The following is a 12,206-nucleotide window of genomic DNA, read 5'->3' on the forward strand; positions in this document are numbered from 1 at the left end:
AAGAGAGTCACGGAGCCAGGGGGGACCCTAAGCGCAGGGACGGCATGACAGTGCTGGACTGCACATCTGCCTGTCCCTGAAAGGGTTACACTTCTCCTTTTTGGAGAGGGGGAGGAGCTGCAGGAAGTTTTAGTTAGAAGAGTTAGGAAGGGGAAGTGACGTCAGTTTGAGAGCGGTGGTGGACGAGATTAGTAGCACACCTCACCGCTCTCCACCTTCCCCTTCCTTTACATAGCATGGCGGCGAGGGAGGATTTTGTGGAGCAGCTGAGAGCGGCGGTCACCGCGAACGGCGCGGACTGGCTCCAGGAGCAGCTGCGCTTGATTATGGACGGCGGGCCGACGGTGAGCGGGGGGGGGGGTCCCCAACTCCCAGGGCCAGGCGATCACGTCCACCGGAGAGATACAGCCCTGAGGCTGATAGGGGCTCAGCTAGACCAGCACAGCGGGGGATGGCGGCGGGAGAGGCGCAGACACCAAACATACAGGCCAGGCAGAGGGATGGACGAGGAGAGGCCCGGGGGAATCGGAGGAAAGTTGGAGGGACTGGGGGAAGGGTGCCTAGCAACGCACGCGGCTCTTCCCCCCCCAGCCAGGCGCAGATGCTTACAGCCCCCTGAGAGGTCAGCAGGAGAGGGACGGAAGGCGCGGGACGCACAAGAACGCACCGCAGCAAGTGGAGGAAGGTCACGGGCGCCCGAGATGGACAGTAGTCCGCCGCAGGGGGATAGCGGGTCAGAGAGGGACGCCAATACCAACGTGAGGGGAGGTAATAGACGGTCGGCACGCACCCCGCGCAGCAGCAGACGCAGGAGTCCATCACCGGGGTATCCAGCGGGCCCAGCGGTACCCAAGGGAGGAGTGGCCGTACACAGCACCGCAGGCCCTCGGCAACCACTGCATCCGCAAGTGGGGTGCATCGGGAAATTGGCGGGACGAACGAACAGGACGATCGGTCGGAAGGAGAGCTGTCCGGGTCTGACGGAGGCGACAATCAAGGACATCAAGCATCGCTGGTTCCAGGAGTGGCGGCTGTTGGGCGCGGTCCAGTGCAGCCCGGTGAGTGCAATCCTTCCGATAATGTTACTATTCTTTTACATAATTTATTGGGAAAAAATGTGCAGAGGAGTAATTCACGGTCGGGGGGCGTAGTCAGGCCAAGGGGGGGGGAGACGGTATCGACTCCACCGTCCGCAGCGGCGACCCAAGTAGGGAACGAGGGGTTGCGGGTGTTGTTAACTGGCCTAAAAGAACTGGTAGCACGCGTGGAAGCAGGGACAGGAAGTACACCGGCGACTGCGTGGTCAACAGAGAGGAATACCTCACAGACAGGGACCACCCCATCAGTTGGGGGCGAGGTTCAGGTTTCGCCGGAGGCAGCGGTTTCAGCGGTCGGGGTGCCCCCCTCTGGCACCGCGGTGGCTACGTCTTCGGGGGACCAGGTGAAGACAACAGAGAAACAAGCCGATTCCGTTAGACTAGCGGATGCGGCAAGGAGTGAGGTATATGTCTGCTTTGAGGGCCCTTTGGGGGCTCATTTAAAAGCTGAGGTAAAGGAAAAAATATGGAAAGGCGAGTACGTGGAAATTTTCACGTTACTACCGCTAGAAAAATTTAATCTGGATAGGTTAAAACCGGTAGAAGGAAAAAAAGGAAGATGAGGAGAAGCGTAGGCATCGCTTGATCCCGCGAACGTTCTCCAACTGGCTACAAGCGTTCGCCATTTTGGCGAGCGTGGTAGGTGAAAAAGCGCCAGAACATTGTTCCGCGCTGTTTGTGTACCTAGAGGCCATTAGTGAGGCCCACAGAACATACGGGGGCATGGCGTGGCTACGCTATGATGAGCAGTTTCGTCAGAGGATGGCGGTGCGACCGAATCTACGCTGGGATCACAAGGACATCAGCTTGTGGATGAGGTTGATGACAGCGGCGAGGGCCCCTAGTCAGTTTTTTCAGGCAGGGGTCGGAGGTTCAGCAACCCCAGGACAGCCGGCCGAGAAAAAATGGGGATATTGCTGGCAATTTAATGAAGGAACTTGCAGATTTGGAGCCAACTGTCGTTTCAAGCATTTGTGTTCCGGCTGCGGGGGATCCCATGCATTGTCAAAATGCTTCAGAAAAGGAAAAGGACGCGCCGGAGATACTCCAGGTAAGAGGGAGGACTCCGGTACGGGTGGAAAGGATGCTGCCTTTCCTCAGTAGGTACCCGGACCGAACAGCGGCCGCCACGATAGAGGCGGGTTTTAGGGAGGGTTTTCACATCCCTTGTGCCTTGGCGGAGGTGCCGCCTGAGGCCAAGAATTTGAGGTCAGCTTTGCTGCATGCAGCAGTGGTCTCTAAAAAATTGAAAAAAGAGGTGTCATTGGGACGCATGGCGGGTCCTTTTAAGGAAAGACCTCTACAAGGGTTAGTGGTCTCTCCCTTGGGTGTGGTACCAAAGAGAGAGCCCAATAAGTTTAGACTCATACATCACCTTTCCTTCCCGAAGGGAGGGTCGGTGAATGATGCTATAGCCCCGGAAGATTGTGCGGTTACGTACACATCTTTTGACGCAGCGGTCTCATGGGTGAGGAGATATGGGCAGGGGTCTTTAATGGCCAAGTCCGATATCGAATCGGCTTTTCGGCTGTTGCCAGTTCATCCCGACAGTTTCAGATGGCTAGGCTGTAAATGGGAAGGGGCCTACTATGTAGATCGATGCCTTCCAATGGGATGTTCAATATCCTGTGCTCTTTTCGAAACGTTCAGCTCGTTCTTGGAATGGGCGGTACGGGATGTGTCGGGTATCAATTCAGTCATCCACTATTTGGACGACTTCTTATGTGTGGGTCCAGCGGGTTCCAACATATGTGCAGTGCTTTTGGGTACTTTGCAGTATCTAGCGGAAAGATTTGGAGTACCGCTAGCCCCGGACAAAACCGAAGGTCCAACGCCGACCATCACATTTCTCGGAATAGAGATTGATTCAGGGAGGATGGAATGCAGGATTCCGCAGGACAAACTGTCGAAGTTGAAAGAGGAAGTTCGAGGGACTATTGGAGTTAGGAAATTGCAACTTCGCCAACTCCAATCTTTGCTAGGTAAGCTAAACTTCGCTTGCCGAATCATCCCTATGGGACGAATTTTCTGCAGGCGGCTGTCAGCCGCCACTGCTGGGATCCGGGCGCCGACACATTTCGTGAGTCTGACCAGAGAGCACAGGGAGGATTTACGGGTGTGGCAGGTATTCTTGGAGTCTTTCAATGGAAGGGCTTTATGGATGTCTGGGCCAGTTAGCAACTGGGATCTAGAGTTGTTTACTGACGCCGCCGGGTCAACGGGGTTTGGTGCTTTTTGTAAGGGCCACTGGTGTGCGGAGAAGTGGCCGGCGGCTTGGCGGGAGGCTGGGTTCTTAAAGAACCTGGTACTTTTAGAGCTGTTCCCCATTGTGGTGGCCATGGAGCTATGGGGCGAGTCGTTGCGAAACCGGAAGGTTCGTTTCAATTGTGACAATCTAGGGGTGGTGCAAGTTGTTAATCGGCTGACCGCGGCATCAGTGCCGGTGGTCAGGCTTTTGCGCCATCTAGTACTTTGTTGTTTACAACTGAATGTGTTCATTTATGCTGTTCATCTACCAGGGACGGAGAACACCTTGGCTGACGCTTTGTCTCGTTTTCAGTGGGACAGGTTCCGGAGGTTGGCACCAGAGGCAGATCATCAGGGGGTCGCCTGTCCCAGCTGGATATGGAACATTGCCTTGGAACAGCAGTAAACTGGATTCAGCGTTCCGTGAGTACGGCTACATGGAATGCCTACTCTAAGGTATGGAAGGAGTGGTTCGCCTTTCTGCAGGACTTGGGCATGGGATCAGATGATCCGGAAGTGGACAAGGCAGTGCTGTATTTTATAATCAGGGAATTTGAAAATGGTATCTCGGCAGCTGCCATCAATCGTGAATTGGCAGGTTTGGCCTTCCTTTTTAAATGGCAGGGAACCCGGGACCATACGAAGGAATTTTGGTTACGGCAAGCAGTCAAGGGCTATAGAAAAGCTTATAAACAGAGGGATGGGAGGTGCCCGGTCTCTTTTGAAATGCTCAAGCAGTTAATGCTTAGTTTGGAAGGGGTCAGCAGATCAAAGTACGAATGCGCATTATTCAAAGCAGCGTTCGCGCTGGCCTTTTTTGGGGCACTGAGAATAAGTGAGTTGGTGAGCCCGTCAAAGACGGCTCCAGGCGGTCTTTTCCACGGGGAAGTTGAAGTACTGGTAGATAGAGTCCGCATATGGATTCATAGGTCAAAAACGGATCAAGCAGGGAGAGGCAGATATCTGGAGTTTGGGAAGATTGCAGAGCAGGACATATGCCCGGTCAGGCTTGTGGGAGCTTTTATGACGGTTAGGCCTGCCGTTAATGGCCCTTTCTTGATACATGTGGACGGTTTGTGTCTTTCAAAATATCAATTTGTAACGGTTTTTAGGAAATGCGTGGCCAGGGTGGGATGTGACCCTTCACAATTTTCATCACATTCTTTTAGGATTGGGGCAGCCACAGAGGCGGCCAGGGCAGGTTTGAGTCAGGAAGTGATCAGACGTATTGGCAGATGGGATTCGGACAGATTCAAACTGTATGTCCGCCCTAACATGGTTCAAATGTAATGTTAGCTGGGGTTGTTGATGAGTGGGCGTTGGGGTTTAAAGTTCTGAGGTTGTATTATTATTATCCAATTTGTCTACAGGTCAAGATGCATGTCTGGTTTGGATACTCGGTCATTCCTACGTGTTTTGGGGGGCCAAGAGAGCGGACGTTCGGCCGAACGGCAGACAACTTCGCATCCCCAGACAAGAGGCCCTCATCAGGTGGATTGGGGTTCCGGGCATGCAGTGGAATAGAGTGCTGGGGGAAGTGTATAGATTCTCCCGCCTGGACAGGGCCCCTGATGTATTGTTATTACACGTGGGTGGTAATGACATGGGAGCTAGATCCATGAGGGACCTTATCAGGGACATCAAGTGTGATTTCCTGCGTTTAAAGGCCTCTTATCCCAAGATGATCTTGGTGTGGTCTGACATGGTAGGCAGGCTATCGTGGCGCTGGGCTCTATCAGATAAAAAAGTGAATAGGGCCAGGATAAAGGTTAATAAGGAAGTGAGTCGGTTTTTTATAAGAAATGGTGGCTTGGCCATCCGTCACAGGGAGTTGGAGGTTGACACATGGCGTTATTTGCGCAGCGATGGTGTACATCTCAATGAGGTGGGCACGGACCTATGGTCTTTGGGCTTGCAAGAAGGCATACAAAGAGGGCTTAGTGTGTGGAGGTGCTCGCAAGGGTAAGGGGTTACCCCTTTCGCGCTGTGGCAGTAGTTGTTTGTTCCTGGAATAGGATAATGTTCTGTTACAAGTTGTAACATGTGTACCCATCCAAGGATGGGGGGTTGTTTGATTGTACCCATCCAGATGATGGGAGTTTTGCTGGTACCCATACATGGAAGGATGGGGATTGTAGTTGGTACCTTCAGGCCCTAAGGGTTAACCTGCAGGAGTTAATATGCTAGGTCACTGGGGTATGTGGTTATAATGCCGTGTCCGGGGTTTCCGACTGGCAGGTTTTAAATTAACGAGGTTGTACCAGTGACCTAGTTCATAGTCACAGTTCTTACTGAGTAAGTTACCTTAACAAGTTAGTTAAGGAAATACAGTTATTTATATATTTATGTTAATTTATATGTTTTAAATAAAAGGCCGCAAGGCCATTTTACTCCAAAAACTAGTCCGAGTCATCCCTGATGTTTTTGGAGGGAGGGTATGTATGGGTAGGATGGTATTAAGTAAATGGGCTTAAGTCCTACAATGTCATGATCCTGATGTTTCCTCCTGTAGAGGTGATGCCGACTTTTCTTGATTGGAAATGTGATTAGCAACTACTGTAGTCCTTAAAGTGGTTGTAAAGGCTTAATGTTTTTTTACCTTCATGCATGAAGATAAACCTTCTGTGTAGTAGTTCCCCTCCCCCCCCCCCCAATCAGTAGTGTATTTAGGTTTTGTGCTGCCCTAGGCCTGACTAAAATTTAAATATGACCCACCCCTTCCTGTCAAGGCCACACCCCTTGCTGTTTAAGCCTAAAAATTTCTAGTGGGGGCCTGGGGGGGCGGCAAAGGATTGCCTTAATTTGCATAGATTTTCTCTCACTTCCTGTTTGGCTATGGGGCAGGAAGTGAAGGGTAAATCTCTGCAATGGGACAGGGATGGTAAAAAGTAAACTGACAGGGGTTATAACCCTCCCTTATTCAATCCAAAATGAAAAAAGTGTTGCCTATAGTTCTACTTTAACCACTTCAATACAGGGCACTTGTACACCTTCCTGCCCAGACCAATTTTCAGCTTTCAGCGCTCTCGCAGTTTAAATGACAATTGCGCGGTCATACAACACTGTACCCAAACTAAATTTTTTTTTAGAATTTTCTTCCCACAAATAGAGCTTTCTTTTGGTGGTATTTGATCACCTCTGCAGTTTTTATTTTTTGCTAAACAAATAAAAAAGACCGAAAATTTTGAAAAAAATAAAAGTTTTGCTTTTTGTTTCTGTTACAAATTTTTGTAAATAAGTAAGTTTTCTCCTTCACTGATGGGCACTGATAAGGCGGCACCGATGAGGTGGCACCAATGAGCGGTCACTGACGGGCACTGATATGCGGCACTGATGGGCACTGGTAGACCATACTAATGGGTGGCACTGATATACAGCACTGGGCATTGATAGGCGGCACTGATGGGCACTCATGGGTGGCACTGGTGGGCACTGATAGGCGACACTGGCACTGAAAGGCTGCAAAGATGGGTTCTAATGGATGGCACTGATAGGCGGCACTGATGGGCACTGATACACGGCACTGATAGGCATCCCTGGTGGCACTGGCAGTGGTAGGCATTGTGAGTGGGCACTGATTGTCAGCTGCCTGGGCACAGATTAGTATTTCCCTGAGGGTCTAGGGGGCATACCTGGTGGTCCATGTGGTGGTGGTCCTGGGTGGCTTCCCTGGTGGTCCTGGGTGGGATCCAAGGGGGGGCTGTACTGATAAACAATCAGCACAGACCCCCCCCCGTCAGGAGAGCAGCCAATCGACTCTCCTCTACTCGCGTCTGTCAGACTCGAGTGAGGAAAAGCCAATCAACGGCTCTTCCTGTTTACTTCGGACGTCAGGATATTAAGCCGCTGTGCGCCCCCGACCCCCTGACGTCCAGTCAGGGTATTGAAACCACTTTGCAGCCGTCATTTTGCTTATATGGCGGGCGGCAAGTGGTTAACCACAAATTTCTGATAATTTTATGGAGAGGACTAAGAAGATACAACCATGCCAATGGTGCAGCAAAAAAACATAACACAAAATTAGAAGCGGCACCCCCCCCACAGTTGTGGAATGCCGGCCGCCAGCATACCAGAAGCAGTGTGGCCACTTTATGGGGGAGCTAGACTAATCTGCCTCTCAGCCCTGTCCGCCCCATAAAACTGGCGCTACACTAACAGTGTAGCGCAAGGCGGCAGGGACTCTGTCTGTGCTGCCCCCCTGCAAAGTGCTGCCCTAGGCCTGGGCCTTGTCGGCCTAGGCCAGTATACAGCATTGCCCCCAATACTAACCTGAGCCCGATCTTCCTCCAGTGATGTGCACAAGAGCTCTCCGGGGACTCCCTCTTCATTGGCTAAGACAGCAGTGGGAGCCAATGGCTCCCACTGCTGTCAATCACAGCCAGTGAGGAGAGGGGGCAGGGACAAACCATGGCTCTGTGTGAATGGACACAGAGCCACAGCTTGGGAGCGTGCCTGCTTGGGTGCCCCTATTACAAGCTGCTTGCTCTGTGAGCACCTGGCAGGAGGGAGGGGCCAGGAAGGCTGGTGGAGGACTCAAGAGGAGGATCGGGGCTGCTCTGTGCAAAACCACTATACAGAACAGTGAAGTATAACATGATTAAAATATCATTTTAATAATAATACAGTACTGAATTTGTTATCTTCAAATGGACACAGATTTTTCCAGATTTAAATTACCTTAACAGATTCCCTAATGGGCCCCCTTCCACCCCGCTGCATTAGCTACTATGGCCATTGTTAGCTGCTCCAAGACCCATCTGAACCGGTGGAGAAGCCAACACTATTTTATTCCTATGGCGTGAATTCTTTTGGCATATACACTATATTACCAAAAAGTATTGGGACGCCTGCCTTTACACGCACATGAACTTTAATGGCATCCCAGTCTTAGTCCGTAGGGCTCAATATTGAGTTGGCCCACCCTTTGTAGCTTTAACAGCTTCAACTCTTGGAAGGCTGTCCACAAGGTATGGGAGTGTTTGACCATTCTTCCAGAAGCACATTCGTGAGGTCAGGCACTGCTGTTGGATGAGAAGGTCTGGCTCACAGTCTCTGCTCTAATTCATCCCAAAGGTGTTCTATTGGGTTGAGGTCAGGACTCGGTGCAGGCCAGTCAAGTTCCTCCACCCCAAACTCGCCCGTCCATGTCTTTATGGACCTTGCTTTGTGCACTGGTGCGCAGTCATGTTGGAACAGGAAGGGGCCATCCCCAAACTGTTCCCCCAAAGTTGGGAGCATGGAATTGTCCAAAATGTCTTGGTATGCTGATGCCTTAAGAGTTCCCTTCACTAGAAGGGGCCAAGCCCAACCCCTGAGAAACAACCCCACAGCATAATATCCCCTTTACAAAATGATTTGGGGGGGGGGGTGGCCCAACACTTTTGGCAATATAGTGTAGATGAGTGAGTTTGGGGTAGAGGAACTTGACTGGCATGCAGATAACATGGATAGAACACCTTTGGGATGAATTAGAGCGGAGACTGCGTGCCGGTCCTTCTAGTCCACATCAGTGCCTGACCTCACAAATGCTCTTCTAGGAGAATGGTCAAACATTCCCATAGACACACTCCTAAACCTTGTGGATAGCTCTCCCAGAAGAGTTCAAGCTGTTATAGCTGCAAAGGGTGGGCCAACTCAATATTGAACCCTACGGACTAAGACTGGGATGCCATTAAAGTTCATGTGCATGTAAAGGCAGGCGTCCCAATACTTTTGGTAATAGTGTATCTATGGCCATTGGTACACCACTGGTTAACAAAAAACAATGTGGGAAATGTCTTGAATCTAGCTAACTTGATGGTTTAAATAGCTTCAGCAGGTTCAACAAACTTAACAGGTAAAACAAGCCGTCCTAGAGATCCATTTTGTTTTATAAATGGTCTGAATTGTTCACATGTTCACATCTCCTACCTTTATTGTGAGCTGCTGTTTTCAACGTTTGAGTCTTTTCACACGGAGCAGTCCACCTGGTGGACTCAGCTCTCCCACTCTCCTCTATGGGGAGATCAGATAAAAACAGACCGCCTGTCCGATCCGACAGATGGAAAATGGGGTCACCATCCATCTGGATTTCAAGGATCAGATAGCAGCGGGTGTCGGTGGACATGTCACCTCTGACATCCGCCTCTCAATAGAGGTGAATGGAACGTCCGATCAGGTCCACCTGAAAAACTTGTGTGAAAGGGGCCCAAGGAAGTCCTATTTATGTAAGAAATAGAAGCCTCGGGGAGAACTTGCTGCACAAGGGTGACTAGGATCGAAAAAATACAGAACCAAAAGAAACAAGTACTGTACAATTATGAATCCAAATCATTGTAACAAGCATAGTAAAATAAATCCTCAGATGTCCATTAAGAAGTGCTCTGGGGCCATCGGTTCAAATCCCAACCATGGCACTTCCTGCCTAGAGTTTGCATGTTCTCCCTGTGCCCTTCATGGGTTCCTCCCACACTCCATAGACATGCTGGAAGGTTAACTGGCTCCTGTCTAAATTGGTCCTAGTGTATAAATGTGAGATAGGGGGCCTTAGATTGTAAGCTCCTTGAGGGCAGGGACTGATGTGAATGTACTATAAACATAAAGCACTGCATGAAATTATGGTGCTATTTGAGTACCTGAAATAAAATAAAATCTTCTCAAAGCCTAAGTGCAGCCAAAGGTTAAAGAGGTAGTAAACTCTGCTTGGTTACTATTCCCTACAGTTACTATAATAGTGATTACCTGGAGGTAAAATGAATATCTCCTCAACCTGCACTGTTTAGGAGACATTCACATGCACTGCATTCCAGGGTACAGTGAATGAGCCGACAACCCTGAGCTCTGTGCCGTGGCCGTGACTTCCACGTGCATGCCCGGGAGTGACGTCATCGAGTTTCCGCCATTCAAGCTACCGGAGCCCGCCAACCTGGAAGGAAGGTCAAGTGATGATGGAAGCCCTGACAGCGGTGACAACGCACTGCTGGAAGGCTTCATTTTCCGGGGTAGTCTTTCATTATGTGCAACGCATACTAGCACATTATGACATTACTTTGCAGGGGGATTGTGTATGTATGTATCCAACTACAGGAGGAGGTGACATTGGGGCTCCAACCACTGAGCACAGGAATTCAGCACTCCCAGAAGTTTTCGTTGGGTGTTTTCTAGCAGTCATTTTAAATGTGCATTTTTATGGTAATTAGACATTTAGATGTGCTGGTTTAAAAAATACATTTAAGCTTAAAAATGTATTTATTTCTTTTTTTTCAGGGTTTTCACTCTCCTCCTGCATTAAATGTATTAATTTTAGCAGCACCATGTGCACAGGAAGCTCAGAGACCTGCCAGTCGGGATACAGTTGCGCTACCTCATTATCTGTGACAACATTAAGTATGTGAACTCAATTTTATTATCTTTCAATAGTATAATCGAGCTTTAAATTTGTATTTATTTGTGTTTCCCTTCTGTGTGTCTCCTGTCATTACGTCATTCATTTCAACATAAGACAGCCACAGCACTGCTAAGTCGGGGGAGGGGGCAACCCAAAGAGTATCCAAATCATTTCAGGGGTCCAAAAACAACCTCTCCATCAAGGCTTGATTGAAAACATTGTGAATGGACTAGAAGTAAACTGGCCCTTTAATCCTTTCACTGCCAGATTTTTTTTTTTTCCCCACACATGGCTAAAATGTAAATTTAGGACTGAAGATTAGTTAAAAACCCTATTTTATTTCTGAAAGCAGACCCCCTGGAGAATAAAATGGAGATAGTCCAAATTTTTTATTCACGTCCCACAAAGCCTATAGTCAAATGGCCGGGGGGGCGGGTGCTTTCCTATCCAGGCTGGACATCCAGTCAGAAAGTGCCGATTACGGGGCCGCACAGCGCTCTCTTACTGGTTGTGTCCGCTGGTGCCTGATCAGTGTATCGGCTTGCTGCCGGTACCATATGACCGCCGTTAGGTACAATTGTGTTGCTAGCTGTGATTGGTCGGTTTGATCACATGGTACAAACAGGGCCAATCACAGCCCACCTGTACCATGTGATTGGCTTAGACCAATCACTGCTAATCACAAAAAAAGACCGAGTAAAGTGCTTGCTTATAGAAATGTTTGCTTATAGCCGTAAATTACATAATGTGTTAACCAATTAAGGACCAGAAGGATTTACCCCCCCCCCCCATCATGACCAGGCCATTTTTTCCAATACGGCACCGTGTTACTTTAACTGACAGTTGTGCGGGCGTGCGACATTGTACCCAAATTGTTTTTGTATACTTTTTTTCTTCCCCCCACAAATAATCTTTTGGTGGTATTTGAGTACCTCCCTTTTTTTTTTTTTTGCTTTATAAACAAAAGCCGACAATTCTTTCTGCTATAAAACATATCCAATAAAAAATGGAAAGCAAATTTCTTCATAAATTTAGGCCAATATGTATTCTGCTACATGCTTTTGGTAAAAAAAAATCCCAATAAGCGATATTTTTATTGCAGATATTTTTTTTTTTTTTTAACTAGTATTGGCAGCAATCCAGGTTTTTTCTTTTTTTTTTTTTTTTTTTTTTGTGGGATTGCGGTGGACTGATCGGACACCTAGCTGACACTTTTTTGGGAACCAGTGACATTATTACAGTGATCAGTGCTAAAAATTTGCACGGTTACTGTCTAATAGCAGGGAAGGGGTGATCAAAGGGTTAAGCTTGTCCCTAGGAGGTGCTTGCTCACTGTGGGGGAAGGACTGACTGTATGATCAGAGATCCGTGTTCCTGCTTAGCAGGAACACAAGATCTCTGTTTATACCTGACGGCAATCTGCCTTGTTTACATTGCAGATCACCGTTCTGTCTCTCCTGGGAGTGGTGGCCGGCGGACATCGTGTCCTCCAGACC

The 12,206-nt window shown here is 49.0% G+C and overlaps 1 protein-coding gene across 1 annotated transcript in view; it reads left to right on the forward strand.

Annotated features, from left to right (window-relative positions):
- LOC141110426 (uncharacterized) overlaps nt 1–12,206 on the forward strand; it is a 36,163-nt gene that overhangs the window by 7,358 nt on the left and 16,599 nt on the right. The window contains exon 2 of the mRNA XM_073601771.1: nt 10,590–10,709. Within this exon, the coding sequence (XP_073457872.1) occupies nt 10,590–10,709 (120 nt within the window). The remainder of the gene's footprint in view (nt 1–10,589; nt 10,710–12,206) is intronic.

The sequence above is a fragment of the Aquarana catesbeiana genome, linkage group LG10 (genome assembly GCF_042186555.1).
Source record: "Aquarana catesbeiana isolate 2022-GZ linkage group LG10, ASM4218655v1, whole genome shotgun sequence".
Lineage (NCBI taxonomy): Eukaryota > Metazoa > Chordata > Amphibia > Anura > Ranidae > Aquarana > Aquarana catesbeiana.